A 17,954-nucleotide genomic window follows, 5' to 3' on the forward strand; every position below is an offset into this window, starting at 1 on the left:
CAAGCCCCACAACCACCAACAACAAAAATAATATTTGGGGGGCTGGGGATATGGCCTAGTGGCAAGAGTGCCTGCCTCATATACATGAGGCCCTGGGTTCGATTCCCCAGCACCACATATACAGAAAATGGCCAGAAGTGGCGCTGTGGCTCAAGTGGCAGAGTGCTAGCCTTGAGCAAAAAGAAGCCAGGGACAGTGCTCAGGCCCTGAGTCCAAGGCCCAGGACTGGCCAAAAAATAAAAAAATAAAAATAAAAAAAATAATATTTGGCATTCACGGCAAATGAAAACATTTAAAACTAAGTGGTCTGCTCACCCACCATTATTTGCTGGGAGAAAATGTTTATTTGTGAGCTGGGGATGGGGTTCAAGTTGTAATCCTAGCTACCAGGGCGGCAGAGATCCAGGAAAATCACAGTTTCAGGCCGGCCTGCGCATAAAAGTTCAAAACTGCCATCTAATCAATGGCTGGGCATAGTTGGAACACTCCTGTCATCCTAAGACACAAGGAAAGCACAGTGGTGCAGTAGCTGGCATGCCTGTCATGCCAGTAACAAAAGGAAGCAGTCCAGGCATACACAATAAGACCCATACACAAAGGTTGTTTGGAAAACAACCAAAGCAAGTGGCTCAGTGGTGGAGTGCCTGCTTGGCAATCATGAAACCCTGAGTTCGCATTACAATACTTCTCCTAAAAAAAAGTCTATTTGTAGATGAGTATTTGGATACTGGAAGTATTTACCCATCCCAAAGGTATCAGAGAACACCGGGTCTGGAGGCTTGGAGCTTGCTTGCCATTGTATCCTCCTTATGCCTGCTCCAACTACCCAGCCCTTGGCTTCTCTAAGATGCAAAGGACAAAGCCACAAAAAGTAGGACTAACAAATGGAGACTTTTGTCCAAGTGAATCCAGGCCCCTTGGTACCTTTGTGCATACTATTTTAAAAATGTGGGTATGGTCTGGGTGTCAGTGGCTTGTACTTGTAATCCTAGCTACTCAGGAGGCTGAGAGCTGAGGATCAACGTAAGAAAGCAACCTGGGCAGAAAAGTCCATGAGACTCTTATCTCTATTAACATCAAAAAGCCAGAGGTGGAGCTGTGGCTCAAGTGATAAGAGAGCCAACTTTGAGCACAAAAGCTCTGGGACAGTGCCCAAGTCCTGAGATTAAGCCTCAGGGCCAGAACACACACAAAAAGACAAGAAAGAAAACTGAGTAGTACAATTTTAGATTTTTTCTTTTTTCCCCAGAGCTGAGGACCGAACTCAGGGCCTTGCACTCGCCAGGCAGAGCTAAATCCCCAGCCCCAGAATGTACAATTTTAGGTATATAACCTGAGGTACTTCCAGAACTTGTAATCAGAAATCGAAATATTTTCTCTCTGGAAATAGAAATAACTTCTAACATTAAATCTAATATTTAACTTTCAGTGGGGAGAACTTTCAGATTCTTAGAGATGTATTGTATAGGAAATAAGAAGACTGGTACTAAGGGGTGCTGGTGGCTCATGCCTGTAATCCTAGCTACTCAGGAGGCTGAGCTCTGAGGATCATGGTTTGAAGCCAGCCCGGGCAGGAAAGTTCCTAAGAATCTTATCTCCAATTAACTATCAGAAAATCAGAAGTGGTGCTGTGGCTCAAAGTGGTAGAGCACTAGCCCTGAGCAAAAGAGCTCAGGGATAGTTTTGCTCAGGGATAGTGCACAGATCCTGAGTTCAAGCCCACAACCAACCGACAAAGCAAAAAAAGAAAATAAAAGACTGCTTCAAGATATTGTGAGAAAACAAAAGAAAAAGAAGAAAAAGCTGAATAATGGTTGGAAGATAAGGAAAAGTCCAGAAAAAGGAAATTAATACCATAGTCCACTAATTAAAATGAAAAACAGTAATTGTGAAGAAACGGAAATATGACCTATCCCTGAGTGTAGTGTAGCCATGGAATGAAGACAAGGTTGCAATCTAAAGCCAGATACCTGAGGCTCACAACTGTAATTCTAGCTACTCGAAAGCCTAAGATCTGAAGTTCAAGGCTCAAAACCAGCCTGGGAAGATAAATTCAAGAGACTCTTATCTCCAATTAACCACCAAAAAGTGGAAGAAGAGCTGTGGCTCAAGTGGCAAAAGGTTAGGCTTGAGCAAAAAAGTGCTAAGGGACAGCACTTAGGCCCTGAGTTCAAGCCCCAGTTATGGGGGGGGGGGGGAACATAAGATGGAACATAAGTAGTAACAGCACTGGTAGGAAGCAGGCTCACTCAGGACAAACACTGCCCACCTGCCTTCTGCCTGTGTTTTGTAGGATTTTAATAACAAGAGTGGGTCCTTATGGGTTGGTGATGAAGAGCAAGTCCACTTTTGGAAAGAGAGGTGCTTGGTCTCTAAATTTGAAGGGATCCGACTGGGACAAAGAACTGTCAGGACAGGAAGTACTGGAATACGTGTAGGACCTGTTGGGGCAGGTGTGGACACACGAATCACAAGCAGTAATTCAACTGGCCAGACCTCACACACACATAAGCTCGTCTGAGGCCGTTTGTTTGTTTTTGATGATGGGATTTGAACTCAAGGCCTGAGCACTGTCCCGGAGCTCATTTGCTCAAAGCTAGGGCTCTACCACTTGAGCCACGGCACCACTCCCGGTTTCCCAGCGGTAAGTTGAAGAGTCTCTCGACTTTATACTGCCCGGGCAGGCTTCGAACCGAGATCCTCAGAACTCAGCCTCCGCAATCGCTGGGACCACAGGCGTGAGCCACTGGCGCCCCCGGCTCCTGAGACCGTTTTCTAGTCCCACCACTCCCTCCTGCACGGTTCCCTGAGACTCTCACACCTCAGTGCCCAGAGTCCACGCAGGAGAGGACTCCTTCCCAAGCCCTGCCCGCCGCGCCCCGCCCCGCCCGCCCGCCCCGCACTCGGACGGCTGGGGGCTCGGCCAACTGGGCTAAGCACTGCGAGGGGGCGGGTGGATGGACGTTACTTCCTCTAGAAGGCAAAGGCAAATCCGCGTGGACACGGGTGCCAAGGCACCCGCATGCAGACTCGGCAACCGCAGGGCCTAAGCTTCGGCCGCCGGGGCTCGGGCCCGCCCGGCCGGGGCACGGCGAAAACTCCCGCCGCAGCGCGCGGGCACGCGAGCGACGCGACGCGAGGCCCCGCCCCCCGCCCTGACGGAAGCGGAAGCGGCCGCGGCGCTGGCACCGCCTCGCCTTCCGGCTCGCCGGTTCCGGAAGCCGCGCTGCTCCCAGGGCGGCGGAAGGGGCGGGGCGAGCTGGGGGTTGGCCTCCTGTCATAATGGCGCTGGCCGTCTTGCGCGTCCTGGATCCCTTCCCGACCGAGACGCCGCCGTTGTCAGTGCTGCTGCCTCCCGGGGGCCCGTGGCCTGCGGCGGGGCTGGGCTTGGTGCTGGCCCTGCGGCCGGCAGACGAGAGCCCTGCGGGCCCGGCGCTGCTGGTGGCGGCTCAGGAGGGCCCGGGCGCGGGGCCCGGGGAGCAGGGGCCCGGGCCCCCGCAGCTCCTCGTGAGCCGCGCGTTGCTGCGGCTCCTGGCGCTGGGCTCCGGGGCGCGGGTGCGGGCGCGGCCCGTGCGGCGGCCCCCGGCGCTCGGCTGGGCGCTGCTGGGCGCCTGCCCGGGGCCCGGGCTCGGGCCTCGCGTCGGGCCGCTGCTGGTGCGGCGTGGGGAGACCCTGCCGGTGCCCGGGCCGCGCATTTTGGAGACGCGGCCGGCGCTGCAAGGGCTGCTGGGTCCCGGGACGCGACTGGCCGTCACCGAGCTCCGCGGTAGGGCCAGATTGGGACTGGAGAGTGGGGACGGCAGCCGGCCCCCACCCCCGCCTATAGCATCCTCCTTTGCTGTTTCCGACACCGTCCGGCAACTCCGAGGAGTTCTAGGGGGGGCTGGAGATTCACTAGGGGTGAGCCGGAGCTGCCTCCGTAGTCTCGGCCTCTTCCAGGGCGAATGGGTGTGGGTGGCCCGGGCCGGAGAGTTACCGTCGAACACTTCCCAGCCGCATCTGGCCAAGGTGCAGGTCCTAGAGCCTCGCTGGGACCTCTGTGAGAGACTGGGACCTGGCTCTGGGCAGCTGGCAGAGCCGACCGCTGACGGACTGGTACACGTGCCTGCCACTCTGGCTTTTAATCTCGGCTGTGACCCCTTGGAAGTGGGAGAGCTCAGAATTCAGGTCAGAAATGCTTCCTTTTCCTTACGCCCTCTTTTCTGTCTTAACTGGCAGACAAGAGGTGTGTCAACCAGGAACCCCTGCACCTTGCGATCTTGGGCTTTTTCACTTATTTAATCACTTTCTAAGTCAGAATATGATAAGCCTCTATCGTGTGGTAGTACATGGGAAGGAAGTCTTCTATTCAGGTGAAAGGTGAGGTTCACAGTGAAATCACCATGTATTATTAAATTACTCTAATCAGTTGTCGGATTGCTACAGTGTATTCAGTGTTGGGGTGGGTGGGTGGGTTTAGAGGATGGTGTCTTGGTGTTTTTACTCATGCTTATCCCCGACTCCAGATTTTTTCCTATACTTCAAGCTTGGTCTCCTCACACCTTACCATCCTTTCCTTCAAAAACACTCTAAAAACATCACCCTGTTTTATGAAACCTTCCACATCTCACTGTCACAAATTGAGCACTATTTCTTCCTCTAATATTTTGTATCTCTTTTTAGGACATTCTTCCTTCTTTTTTAATTACATTACCTGCCTAACTCCCAATTATATATTGTTAATTCCTTAAAGGAACTCTGTTATCTTAGGCACCTGGTGTTTACTTTTAACATTTTATTAAGTACATCCAAGATAAGTTTTTGACATTTTTATAATTTTTAATTTTTATTTTTTGGCCAGTCCTGGGCTTGGACTCAGGGCCTGGGCCTGGGCACTGTCCCTGGCTTCTTTTTGCTCAAGGCTAGCACTCTGCCACTTGAGCCACAGTGCCACTTCTGGCCGTTTTCTGTATATGTGGTGCTGGGGAATTGAACCCAGGGCCTCATGTATACGAGGCAAGCACTCTTGCCACTAGGCCATATCCCCAGCCCCCTTGACATTTTTTTTTGTTTGTTTGGAAGAAAAAATGTGGGGTAATGTGTAATTAGGCATCTGGATGTATGATTTAAGCTGGTGTTGGTGGCTCTTCAATTGATACTAAAGTAAAAAATTCAGTTCTTCGGTTGCTTTAACCACATTTCAAGTGCCCAATAGCCAGATGTAGCTATACCACACTTCTTCACTGTAGAAAAGTTCTGTTGGGCAGTGACAGTGGCCAGTTAGCACCATGAAATGGGGTGGAGGCTTTGACCCAGTGATAGAGCACTTGGCCCACAAAGCAAGAAGCCCTGGGTTCAATCTCCAACACCACAAACAAAAATGGAGAAATCTGGAAGGTGAATGAGATGATCATGAAAAGAAGTCGATGTGGGCTTCACTCTGAATGGAGAAAAAATTGGCATACTTGGAATGGAGCTCACACAGCTGAAGTAATGTCCACTTAGCATCAGTCACAGTAGCTGCCTCATGTCACAGGACTTCTGGGAGTGAATGTCTTTGCCATTTCACTGGCTAGACCACATTAAAGGTATCCCAGAAAGGTTATCTTTACTGGGGAACTTTTTGTAATGCCATTTTTTTTTTTTGGCCAGTCCTGGGCCTTGGACTCAGGGCCTGAGCACTGTCCCTGGCTTCCTTTTGCTCAAGGCTAGCACTCTGCCACTTGAGCCACAGCGCCGCTTCTGGCCGTTTTCTGTATATGTGGTGCTGGGGAATCGAACCTAGGGCCTCATGTATCCGAGGCAGGCACTCTTGCCACTAGGCTATATCCCCAGCCACTGGGGAACTTTTTGCAGCCAGAGTCAAGAAGAGAAATGACACTGCTTCGTGATACCCATTAGAGGGAGAGGTTTTGGTTTTCTAGGGAAAGTACAATGATTCAGTTCTACTACCTTAGCCCCATCTCTTGCAAGCCCATTATGAAAAGGATAGAGAGGAGGCAGAGCCTCGCCCTTGGGGAGAAGCTGTAAGGTGGTCATTGTTTCTCTCATAGAGGTACTTGGAAGGCTCCGTCACCCCCGAAGACAAAGGAAGCTGCTCACTGTTGCCCGGGCCTCCATTTGCCAGCGAGTTACACATTGAAATTGTGTCCTCGCCCTACTACAGCATTAGTGGGAACTATGACCGTGTTCTTTACCAGCACTTTCAGACACCCAGGTCAGCTGCCTACCCCTTTAAAGAAGCCAGCATCTCACCCTTGTTACCTCCTTCTACCCCATGCCTTACAACTGTGTATCCAGGGCCTTTGTTTTGAAAGGCCACATTTTAGGCAGTATTGTGGCAAAGAACTTCTTGATGTATCACACAAACCACAGAAGAGAAATCTGAACCATGAGATGAATTTGGAAGTGCCAAGCTGAGAAAAGATATTTATTTGAGGCTGGACTTTGTGATTTATAATTATTATAATCCCAGCACTGAGGAAACTGAGACAGGAAGATTGAGAGTTCAAGTCCAACCTGGGGTACATAATGAGCTCCTGTCTCAAAAAGAAGAAGAAATAGAAGAATTTTAAAAAACATAAAAACCTATTGTTCAAAGAGGACTTTAAGGGGCTGGGAATGTGGCTTAGTGGTAGAGTGCTTGCCTAGCATGCAGCCTTTAAGGGTGCCAGTGGCTCACACCTGTAATCCCAGCTACTCAGGAGATAGATGTGAGGATTGTAGTTCAAAGCCAGCCTAGGCAAGAAAGTCCATGAGACTCTTATCTCCAATAAACTGCCAAAAGAAGCCAGAAATGGAGCTGTAGCTCAAATGGTAGAGCACTAGCCTTGAGTGAAAAAGCAAGGGGACAGTACCCAGGTCCTGAATTCAAGCCCCAAGACCTACACTAAAAACATTAAAATAAATAAATAAAGGACTTTAAGAACCAGTATCCTTTTCTAATCCTTCTTGTTCCCCCAGCTCAGATTAAGACTCACTTGTGGGGCTGGGAATATGGCCTAGTGGTAAAATGCTTGCCTTGTATACATGAAGTCCTGGATTCGATTTCTCAGCACCACATATGTAGAAAAAACCAGAAGTGGTGCTGTGGCTCATGTGTGGTAGAAAAGACTCACTTGTTCCTTAGAAAATTGCTTGGGAGTCTACACACTCATCAGGTCCCTAAGCGGTGGGGTGGGCAAAGGGACGTTTATCAGGCACACGCTCAGGACCCTATTGTGAGCTGACCAAGGCCTCTGCTGTGTTGCAGGGTGGTCCAGGAAGGGGATGTTCTATGTGTGCCAACTGTTGGGCAAGTAGAGATCCTGGAAGGAAGTCCGGAGAAACTGCCCAGGTATGTGGTTGCCTTGGCTCCTACAGCTGGGATTCAGAAAACTTAGGTTCAGTTCAATAATCTCTCCACCAAAAGATTGTAATCAAGCCAGGGCTGCTGGCTCATGCCTTCCTACTTACTCAGGTTGAGATCTGAGGATCACCGTTCGAAGCCAGCCCATGCAGAAAAGTCCCTGTTCGACTGTTACCTCCAATTAACCACTCAAAAACCAGAAGTGATGCTGTGACTCAAAGTGGTAGAGTAGTAACCTTGAACAAAAGAGCTCAGGGGCAGCTCCCAGGCCCTGAGTTCAAGCCCCATGACCGACAAAAAAAATTGTAATCATTTTATGTCTAAGGATATTTTGTTATTGCTGTAGATATTTTTCTGAAGATAAAAAATAAATCCCAGGGGGCTGGGGATATAGCCTAGTGGCAAGAGTGCCTGCCTCGGATACACGAGGCCCTAGGTTCGATTCCCCAGCACCACATATACAGAAAACGGCCAGAAGCGGCGCTGTGGCTCAAGTGGCAGAGTGCTAGCTAGCCTTGAGCGGGAAGAAGCCAGGGACAGTGCTCAGGCCCTGAGTCCAAGGCCCAGGACTGGCCAAAAAAAAAAAAAAAAAAGAAAAAATAAATCCCAGTTATGAAGAAAGGTTAAAAACCACCGCCTGGTGCTGGCGGTGTAGGTCAGTGTTAGAGTGTTTACCCACCACTTGCCTAGAGGCCTTAGGTTTGATCCTTAGCAAAACAAAAAATTCAGCTGGGTGCTGGTCATCTTAACTACTCAGGAGGCTGAAATCTAAGTCCAGCCAGGACAGGAAAGTGTATGTCTCTAAATTAGCCACCAAAAAGCAAGAAATGGAGCTGTGGCTCAAGTAGTAGACTGCCAGCCTTAAGGGAAAATCTCAGGGACCAAGAGACTGATCTGAGGATCATGGTTCAAAGCCAGCCGTGGCAAGAAAGTCCATGAGACTCTTTTTTTTTTGGCCAGTCCTGGGGCTTGAACTCAGGGCCTGAGCACCATCCCTGGCTTCTTTTTGCTCAAGGCTAGCACTCTGCCACTTGAGCCACAGCGCCACTTCTGGCCGTTTTCTGTATATGTGGTGCTGGGGAATTGAACCCAGGGCCTCATGTATACGAGGCAAGCTCTCTTGCCACTAGGCCATATCCCCCACCCCTAAAGTTTGCAACTTCCTTTTTTTCCAGTCCTGGGGCTTGAACTCAGGGCCTGAGCACTGGCCCTGGCTTCTTTTTGCTCAAGGCTAGCACTCTGCCACTTGAGCCACAGCGCCACTTCTTCCATGAGACTCTTATCTCCAATGAACCACCAAAACACCTGAAGTAGAGCTGTGGCTCAAGTGGGAGAGTGCTAGCCTTGAGCAAGAAAGCTTAGGGACAGCACCCAGACCCTGAGTTCAAGCCCCAGGACTGGCAGTAAAGAAATGAAAAGAGCTAGGTGTTGATGGCTCATGCCTGTTATCCTAGCTACTCGGGAGGCTGCAATCTGAGGATCTTGGTTTGAAGCCGACCCTGGCAGGACAATCTATGAGACTCTTATCTCCAATTATTACCTCTAATTAAGTACCAACAAGGCCAGAACTGGAGCTGTGGCTCAAGTGGTGGAGCACTAGCCTTGATCACAAAAACTTAGGGACAATGCACAGGCCCTGAGTTCAAGTCCCAGGATACACACACACACGAATGAATGAAGAAAGGAAGACTGACTGCCTTCCTGTCCCTTTATCTCCACATCCCTTGCTATGTCTCAGGGCACTCAATGTGTGCTACTCTAAAGTTTGTCCTCTGTGACTGGGAAAGCCACCTGTCCTTGGGAAAGAGGGTGTGAGTCTTCTGGATCGTGGGTTTATTGCACCTTTTCCCTACAGGTGGCGGGAAATATTTTTTAAAGTGAAGAAAACAGTTGGGGAAGCCGCAGGTGGGCCGACCAGCACGTACCTGGCCGACACCACCCATACCTCCTTATACACGGTGAGGCCTTGGGTGGGCGGAGATCAGCAAAGGGGCTAGAAACAGCCGCGGGAGCCACAGCTCGCTCCCTCTGTCCTCTCCTAGGGGGGCTCTACCTTGAGCCCTGTTCCAGCGCTGTCTTTAGAACGATCTGTCTGGAGCGGCTTGTCCCCGCCAGGCCTGGAGGCCTTGGTGACTGAGCTGTGTGCGGTGCTGCAGCCGCGCCTCCAGCCTGGGTGAGTGAGGCCGCCTCCAGGGGGCAGCCTTCCCATTGCGCTGCTCAGAGCGGGAGTCTTCAAACCCGGACACCTGGTCCAGGGCAACAGCATGCCCCTCTCTGTTAGCTGGTCCCTGGGCTCTTTTCCTAGGATATCCTCCAAGGTGGAAGAATCTCCACCAAGAACCCTATCTCTGAGCCCGCCCCTCTCCTCAGCAAGCCCACAGGTCATCCTGACCTTCACAACCCACAGCTCCTCATACCCCGGCCCATGTGTGAACCCCCTAGTTCCTCTTGGCACAGTTCAGACCTAGCAAGCCAAGCTTTACTCAAGCTACAAGTAGTAAAGAGTTGGATCGTGGCTGTGGAATATGCAGCAGAGATGGTCTGGGAGGTCCGGCCTCTCTGGGGTGACCCCCCTGGGCTAGCAGGCTCAGGAGAGAGAAGGTATCTGCTCCCAAGATCAAAGTTCCTGGGGACTCAACATCAGTGCAAAATGGACGAGACCACGTGTTCTCTGCCTGCAGGGGGGCCTTGCTGGCAGGAGCTAGCTGCGTCCTTCTTCGCGGGTCCCCCGGCAGCGGGAAGGCCACGGCGGTGGCTGCTGCCTGCAGTCGCCTTGGGCTCCACTTACTCAAGGTGAGCAGCTCTGGAGAGAGCCCCGGCCGCCACTCCTCCGGGAAGAGGTTTTGCCTTTCTCCTTCTCCCCTCCCTTCCTCCCCTGCCCACCCGCAACCCCACACCGCAGCCCAGAGCCCCACGCTCAGCCTCCAGGAGCTGCTTCTGGGGCTGGGATGGGGGTGGGTCTGACCCCTCTCCCTCCGGCCCCTTCCCAGCCTCGCCGCCCCTGCTCACGGACCCCCCCGGCTTCTCGTCCAGGTGCCCTGCTCCAGCCTCTGTGCCGACAGCAGTGGGGCCACCGAGACGAAGCTGCAGGCGGCCTTCGCCCGCGCCCGCCGCTGCAGGCCTGCGGTCCTCCTGCTCACGGCGCTGGACCTTCTGGGCCGCGACCGCGACGGGCTGGGCGAGGACGCACGCGTCGTGGCCACGCTGCGCCGCCTCCTCCTGGATGAGGACCCGCTCAGCAGGTATGTACAGCACCAGGCTCCCCCCCAGCCCCCCCTCCGGCCCCCAGTGGCCCATCTGCCTCTGACAGCCCAGGGCTAAGGTGCCCCCCACCCCCCCACACACACCCAGCATTCCCACGACCCCATCCAAGAACACGAGGCTGCCCCTCTCCCTGTCGCGGCCCTGCACCCCCCCCTTCTGAACATGGCGGTGGTTCTGCCCTCCGCCCCCCTCCCCCCGGTTCCCCGTGGGCAGCTGCCCTCCGCTGATGGTGGTGGCCACCACGAGCCGGGCGCAGGACCTGCCCGCGGACGTGCAGACGGCGTTCCCGCACGAGCTGGAGGTGCCCGTGCTGTCGGAGGGGCAGCGGCTCCGCGTCCTGCGGGCCCTCACCGCCCGCCTCCCCCTGGGCCAAGAGGTGAACCTGGCGCAGCTGGCGCGCCGCTGTGCGGTGAGTGCCGGCCCCGCCGGACACCGGGCCTGGGCGCCGCGGGGAACCCAGCGGGGAGACCCTCCCCCCCCCACCGTGTCCGCTTCCGCGACTTTCCCTGCCATCGGTCCCCTAGGGCTTTGTGGTGGGGGATCTCCGCGCCCTCGTGACCCACAGCAGCCGGGCAGCCTGCACCAGGATCAAGAACTCGGGGTACGGAAGGTGGCACGCAGGGGGAGGTGGGCGCTGATGAGGGGGGGAGGGCCTGACGCACCCTCCCGTGCTCTCCCTCTCTCCCCTGCAGTCTGGCAGGCGACCTGAGCGAGGAGGAGGAGCGGGACTGGTGTCTGGCTGGCTTCCCCCTCCTGGCCGAGGACTTCGGGCAGGCGCTGGAGCGACTGCAGACGGCTCACTCCCAGGCCGTGGGCGCGCCCAAGGTGGGGCTTCCGGCCGGGGGGGGTGGGGGTGGGGGTGGGGGGGTGGGCAGGAGCTCCTCCTCCACCCGCATCTCCCACCTGCCCGCTGTCCCCCTCCCAGATCCCCTCGGTCTCCTGGGGCGACGTGGGCGGGCTGCAGGAGGTGAAGAAGGAGATTCTGGAGACCATCCAGCTCCCTCTGGAGCACCCCGAGCTGCTGAGCCTGGGCCTGAGGCGCTCAGGCCTCCTGCTCCACGGGCCCCCCGGCACGGGCAAGACCCTGCTGGCCAAGGCCGTGGCCACCGAGTGCAGCCTCACCTTCCTCAGGTGGGCGGGCGAGGATGGAGGGGGACGGGACGGGGCGGGCGGGGCTGCGGAGAGGCCTTGTGGTGGACGTCCCCCTCCTTGTCGCCCAGCGTGAAGGGGCCGGAGCTCATCAACATGTACGTGGGCCAGAGCGAGGAGAACGTGCGAGAAGGTGAGTGAGCAGGGTGAGGCAGGCCTTGTGGACTCCCCCATGGCCGCCCGCCCTCCCGCCGCCCCCTCCCCCAGGCTGTTCATCCGCGTCCTCGTCCTCCTTTCCACGTGCTGCAGCCCGGCGCCCCCCCCCCCCAGGCAGCGCCCTGGTTCCCCCCTCTCCTGACACCCCCGTCTCCAGTGTTTTCCAGGGCCAGGGCCGCTGCCCCGTGCATCATTTTCTTTGATGAACTGGACTCCTTGGCCCCCAGCCGGGGTCGGAGTGGAGACTCTGGCGGCGTGATGGACAGGTGAGGGTGTGGCTGGGAACGGGGTCCCCGGGGTTGGAGGGACTGCTCATAGCACGCTTCAGATCGGGGCCCCAAGATGCGAGTCTCTGCTCCTCTGGTTCTGGGATGTGGTCCCGGAAGCTAAAGGGATTTGGGTGCGGCACACCGAGGAGACAGGGCCTGGGGGTGGGGGGCACCGCGTGGAGCGGGGCAGAAAGAGGGCCCTGGAGGAAGAGGCCGCTGGGGTGAGGCAGGGACGCCCCGGCTTCCTCCCCGCAGGGTGGTATCTCAGCTCCTGGCCGAGTTGGATGGGCTTCACAGCACTCCGGATGTGTTTGTGATCGGAGCCACCAACAGACCCGACCTCCTGGACCCTGCCCTTCTGCGGCCTGGCAGGTAGGGCTCTGGGCCTCCACCAGGCCCCGCTGCCCTCATCCTTCCTCCCCGACTCGCGCCCCCTTCCTCCCTCATGGCTGCGCTGATCTCTAAAGGTTTGACAAGCTGGTGTTCGTAGGGGCCAATGAGGACCGGGCCTCCCAGCTGCGCGTCTTAAGCACCATCACGCGCAAGTATGCCCGCGGGAGGGAGGCTCGGGCTGGAGCTCGGGGTGGCGGGGAGGGGAGGCGGCCCTCTGGGTGAGCCGCCCCGGGTGGCTTTGGAGGGAGGAGCTGCAGCTAGCTGGAATGGTTCTGCTATGGCCGCAACAGATTCAAGCTGGAGCCCTCGGTGAGCCTGGCGGGCGTGCTGGATTGCTGCCCTCCCCACATGACCGGCGCGGACCTCTACTCGCTCTGCTCGGATGCCATGATGGCTGCCCTCAAGCGCAGGGTCCACGACCTGGAGGAAGGTGGGCCCCCCCCCCCCCCCGCAGCCCGGGATCTGGAGCTGAGGAGGAGGTGCCTCGCCTGGGGCTCTCCCCTGCCTCTGTTCCCCTGCTGGGATGGGGGCCCAGCCTTACTCCCCCGTCCCTCCTCAGGACTGGAGGCCGGGGGCTCGGCGCTGCTGCTCACCATGGAGGACTTGCTGCAGGCCGCTGCCCGCCTGCAGCCCTCGGTGAGCGAGCAAGAGCTGCTGCGCTACAAGCGCATCCAGCGCAAGTTCGCCGCCTGCTAGGAGCCGCCTGCCACCGGGGACTGGCCACGACGGCCCCCCACGGACCCGAGAGGACCCAGCTGAAGACACCCCCCCCCCCAGGGCCCCAGGACAGGCAGGTCAGGGCCGGGCCCGCTGGGGAGGAGTGCTCAGTGCTGTGAACCAAATAAAGTACGTGCCCCCCTGCGCTGGTGTGCGAGACGAGAGTGGAGGGGGGGGGGGGCACCCGTGGAATCTGCACCTTCAGACAGAATCACAAGTCCGAGGGGACTGAAAAAGGCCGATTATATTGTTGACCCATGTCCTGGTACCCCAGCTGCACTAGCCCCGGGACTTGGGGTAGAGCCACAACCCTCTGCCCCCCCCCCAGCCTTGCAGCCCCCGGGCAGGGGTGTGGGCGCTCAGGCCGTCCGCTTGAGCACGTGGATGAAGTAGCAGGGGACGTAGGACTGGCCTGGCTTGTAAGGCTTGAAGTCGCCCAGGACGCTGTGCTGGCACTTGTCGCCAAAGGCTGCCCGGAGCAGCTCCGTGAAGGACTCCAGGCAGTGCGGGTAGTAAGAGAGGCGGAAGTTACTGCAACAGAGCCCCGGAAGCCATGAGCCCGCGGCCCGGCTCTCCCCACCGCTTCCTCACCCCCGCCGGGCCAAGTGCTACCTAAAGCCAGGAGAGCCGTCCGGGTCGGCAGCAGGCACCTGCACCGTGTAGTCCAGGGTCACCATGCGGGGCTTGTTGTTCACCGTCAGCACTGAGGTCGTGATGTCCTTGGTCAGGTCGCTCTGCGGGCGGCGGTGCAGGCCGCGTCAGCCCCGGCTCGCCAGGTCCTCACCTCCCGCCTGAGCCTGCCCTCCCCGCTGCCCCCACCTTGTAGTAAATGTTCTTGCCGGGGGGCGCGCTGCCCGTGCTGAGGATGTGGTCGTAGTTGCGGTGGTCGATGACCAGCAGGCCCCCCGGCCGCACCATGCTCGCGATGTTCCTCAGCGCCTGGCGGTGCTCGCTCTGGTCACCTGGGCCCCAGGCAGGGGTGATGAGGCCCCATTGGCTGGGAGCCCACAGCACCCCTTCTCTCCCACTTCTCCCCGCCCCGGGTGCCAGGGCCAACCCCGGCCACACCTCCTACCTTTGCAGTCGGGCAGATGAGCGAAACTGTTCCCCAGGCAGATCACTGCGTCGAAGCCCCCTCCTGCTGGCTGGGGCACATCTTTGTCTAGCGTCATCCAGTTGGCTTCTTCGATGACTGGAGGGTGGGAGGGAAAGAGGAACCAGTCCATCAAGACGCCAGTAGCAGCCCCCTCTTCTGCATCCTCACCCGGTCTTCAAAATACCCAGGGCCTCCCCACCCTGCTAGAGGAAGGGGACCATGAAGTACTGGACAGAGAATGGAGGAAAGAGCCTAGGTTGGGAAGGAGGGCTCTCTGTGTACAGGGCTTAGGAGGCAGGCCAGGACGCTGTAAACAGTGCCTCTCTAGCCCCACTTAGTCAGGAAGCAGGGGCAAGAGGATTACTTGAATGCAAGTTTCAGACTGGCCTGGGCAGCAGGAGTCCCCTCAAACCAACAAAATGCTGAAGGGGCTGGGAATGTGGCCTAGTGGTAGAGTGCTTGCCTCGCATACATGAAGCCCTGGGTTTGATTCCTCAGCACCACATATATAGAAAAAGCCGGAAGTGGTGCTGTGGCTCAAGTGGCAGAGTGCTAGCCTTGAGCAAAAGGAAGCCAAGGACAGTGCTCAGGCCCTGAGTTCAAGCACCAGGACTGGCAAAAAAAAAAAATTGCTGAAGGGATAACCTAAGTGATACCCTAGGGCCTGGCTTCCATCCCTAGTGCACCACACGCATGCACACCAACAATAACAACCAAAACACCTTCCGTCTTAGCACCCTGCACCTTATTTGGAGGCCTTGCCCTCCCTGTTCAGGACGATGACAGTAATTTTGCTTTACTCTGAGGACACAGAAGGACACCCCACCCATATGCAGGAGCCCAGGGCGGAGGGAGGGGCTAGCCTGGTGGTGCAACTGTGATTGTCTGGCCAGAGCACTTGGCTGGACCTCCGCACCCCACTTGTCGAAGGCCGGCTCCTGCCGCCGGTTCCAGCGCTCCTTCAGGGCGTACTTCAGCATCTTGTCACTGGCATCCACACTGGTCACAGTGAAGCCCTCCTCCACCAGCATAATGGAGTCCACCCTGCGGGAGGCCAGGCGAGGAGAGGCCGAGAGGGCAGGTCAGGAGAGACGGAAGCCAAGGAGGCGGCTCTGTGTGCGCCATCCACCTGCCTCCTCCCCTTCCCTCTCCACAGACCTCAGATGACCCGACCAGTCTGTTCTTGTCATAGGGTAACAACGTTTTTTTGCCAGTGCTGGGACTTGAACTCAGGGCCTGAGCACTGTCCCTGGCTTCTTTTTTGCTCAAGGCTAGCACTCTGCCACTTGAGCCACAGCGCCACCTCTGGCCTTTCCTGCGTAGGTGGTGCTGAGGAATCGAACCCAGGGCTTCACGCCTGCTAGGTGAGCACTCCAAGGAGCCAGGCTGCCTGTGGACATGCCTTAGTCCTCCAGGCAATCCTGGGAAACAGAGGCTACACCCCCCCCCCCAGCTGAGTGCACGAGCTGCTGCTGCTGTGGAGTCGATGCCGCACGCCAAGCGGGGGCCCCGGGTCTGCATCCCCTCGCCACGGCGCGGAGGGCGGAGCAGGGGAAGCGCCTGAGCGCGGTGCGCACGCCGAGGCCAGGGCGGGCGGGGCGAGGCGGAGCCCGGGCCCCGCGCACCCCCCGCCCCTCCGCCGCCCGCCGGCCCGCGCGGGGCTCACCCGGTGCCGCAGGCCACGTCGAGCACGCGCCGGCAGCCGTGCTGGCGCAGCAGCCCGAGCAGCCAGGACTTGTACTCGGCGGTGCGGTCGCGCGTGTCCCCGATGTACAGCTGCCACACGCGCGCCGCCTCGCCGTCCGCGTACTGGTCCGGGAGCCCCTCGGCCGCCACCCCCAGCGAGCGCGTGCGGTACACGCTGTCCACCATCCTGCCCGCGCCGGCCCGCGCGCCGCCCGCTCCGCTCTTATAGCACCGGGGCCGCCCACCTGGCCAATGGCCGGCGCGCGCGCGGGGACACGCCCCTCCGGGCCCCGCCCCTCCGGGCCCCGCCCCCGAGGCCCCACCGGCCCCCCGGCGGACACGGCCCCCCGCCAGGAGCCACCGCGGCCCGGCTGTGCGCACACGTGCCCGCCCTGGCTTCCCCGCCGTCCTGCCTCCCCGGGGGCCCGGGTTCCCCCTGGCTCTGGGTGCCCGGCTGCTGCCAGCTCCCCACCCAGCAGCTGCCTCCTCCCAAACACGCATTTCCGATGATTCTCCTGCCTAAATTCAGAACATGCTGTTTTGCTGTTACACACTGAGGTCGTCTTTATTAGAAAGTTCTGTTCTGGAGATGGGCAGAGTGGTGTGTACCTGTTGTTGCGGCGACACGGGGAGCAAACAGAAGAAACGATATGCAAAAATCACTAAAGCAAATTGGGCTGGGGGGTATGGCTCAAGTGACGAGTGCCCGCCCGGCAAACACGGGCGGTAAGCTCGGTCCCTCGCACGCACGGACACACACGCACTCCCCTTTCTGTTCTAATTGGGTTTCTGATAGGTGGACTAAATTAGGTTAACTTGAGCTCAAGTGAACTCTGCAGGGGTAGCGAGGGCTGTGAGAAAGGAGATTCCCAATCCAGGACTTGGGGATGTGTCATGGGGAGAGATCCTGCCTTTCTTTACCCTTTCTACTGGGGTGCGCTGGGTGAGGCAGGGAGCTCCTGGGCCCCCGCAGCAGCCACGGGTCAAAGAGCAGGACGGTCACAGCGCTTGTGTCCTCAGGACCAAGCCTGGGCTGGGATTGGGTCTCTGCGCCAACACCCCAGGAAGCTGATATTTCATCCAACTTTAAGAATCAATGGTGCTCTGGGGGCAGACAGGCCATGTGGGTTAGTGACAGTAATAAGGGAATAAGGGACTGGACGCCAAAACCTAGACAGTCCAGGGAGCTGCCAACAGATTCTAGGCCCCCTGAAAGCACGGCCCTTCATGGGAGTGGCCAGTTGGGAGGGCACATCACCGGTGGAACCTTTTCCCTTCTCTCCCTGAAAGGAGCAACAGCTGATCTGTCTTCCTTTTTGGTGATGCTTGAGTTTGAACCCAGGGCTTTCCGTACATTAAGCAATGTTTTACCAGTGAGCTATGCACCCATTCTATTTTTTTTCTTCTTTCAAGGCTCTCCTTATTTAGCCCAAGCTGGCCTCAAACCCTTGCACTTCCTGCCTGTTACTCTTAAACGCCAGGATTACAGCCATGTACCACCATGCTGGACTCTGTAGCTTTCAGGTCTCAGTGGCACAAGTTCACAAAATATGGCCTAGTGGCAAGAGTGTCTGCCTCATATACATGAGGCCCTGGGTTCGATTCCCCAGCACCACATATACAGAAAATGGCCAGAAGTGGCGCTGTGGCTCAAGTGGCAGAGTGCTAGCCTTGAGCAAAAAGAAGCCAGGGACAGTGCTCAGGCCCTGAGTCCAAGCCCCAGGACTGGCAAAAAAAAAAAAAAAGAAAAAAGAAAGAAAAAAACTAGGTCACTGTAGGAGAGCACTGGGGAACAAATGCAGTATGAGAACTGCCCCACAAAGGGGAAGAACTGAGCCTTTTCCTGCACTCCTATCTAGAGTGCACCCCTGGACAACTAGGAGGAAAAGTTCCTCTT

The 17,954-nt window shown here is 57.1% G+C and overlaps 2 protein-coding genes across 4 annotated transcripts; one reads left to right on the forward strand and one right to left on the reverse strand.

Moving 5' to 3' along the window:
* Positions 1-3,257: 3,257 nt before the first annotated feature.
* Positions 3,258-13,395, forward strand: Pex6 (peroxisomal biogenesis factor 6). 3 transcript variants are annotated; one of them, XM_048347746.1, is made up of 17 exons: positions 3,258-4,167; positions 6,033-6,196; positions 7,232-7,315; positions 9,183-9,285; positions 9,370-9,500; positions 10,009-10,120; positions 10,361-10,569; positions 10,805-11,000; positions 11,116-11,192; positions 11,284-11,416; positions 11,517-11,722; positions 11,812-11,873; positions 12,054-12,162; positions 12,421-12,537; positions 12,633-12,710; positions 12,849-12,988; positions 13,118-13,395. In XM_048347746.1, the coding sequence occupies exons 1-17, from the start codon at positions 3,283-3,285 to the stop codon at positions 13,252-13,254; spliced, it is 2,943 nt and encodes a 980-aa protein (XP_048203703.1). In that variant the 5' UTR covers positions 3,258-3,282; the 3' UTR covers positions 13,255-13,395. The 3 variants fall into 3 exon arrangements, 2 of the variants coding, with proteins under 2 accessions (XP_048203703.1, XP_048203704.1); XM_048347747.1 differs by having other exon boundaries at positions 3,258-3,900; XR_007211185.1 differs by lacking the exons at positions 12,633-12,710; positions 12,849-12,988; positions 13,118-13,395 and having other exon boundaries at positions 10,361-10,570; positions 10,799-11,000; positions 12,421-12,535.
* A 134-nt stretch (positions 13,396-13,529) lies between these two features.
* Positions 13,530-16,278, reverse strand: Gnmt (glycine N-methyltransferase). Its single transcript, XM_048347751.1, has 6 exons — positions 16,038-16,278; positions 15,288-15,415; positions 14,351-14,467; positions 14,095-14,237; positions 13,888-14,009; positions 13,530-13,806 (listed from the first exon to the last, which is right to left on the reverse strand). Exons 1-6 carry the CDS (start codon positions 16,241-16,243, stop codon positions 13,635-13,637), a joined length of 888 nt encoding a protein of 295 aa, XP_048203708.1. The 5' UTR covers positions 16,244-16,278; the 3' UTR covers positions 13,530-13,634.
* Between the last annotated feature and the right edge of the window lie 1,676 nt (positions 16,279-17,954).

Source organism: Perognathus longimembris, chromosome 6 (assembly GCF_023159225.1).
Source record: "Perognathus longimembris pacificus isolate PPM17 chromosome 6, ASM2315922v1, whole genome shotgun sequence".
Taxonomy (NCBI): domain Eukaryota; kingdom Metazoa; phylum Chordata; class Mammalia; order Rodentia; family Heteromyidae; genus Perognathus; species Perognathus longimembris.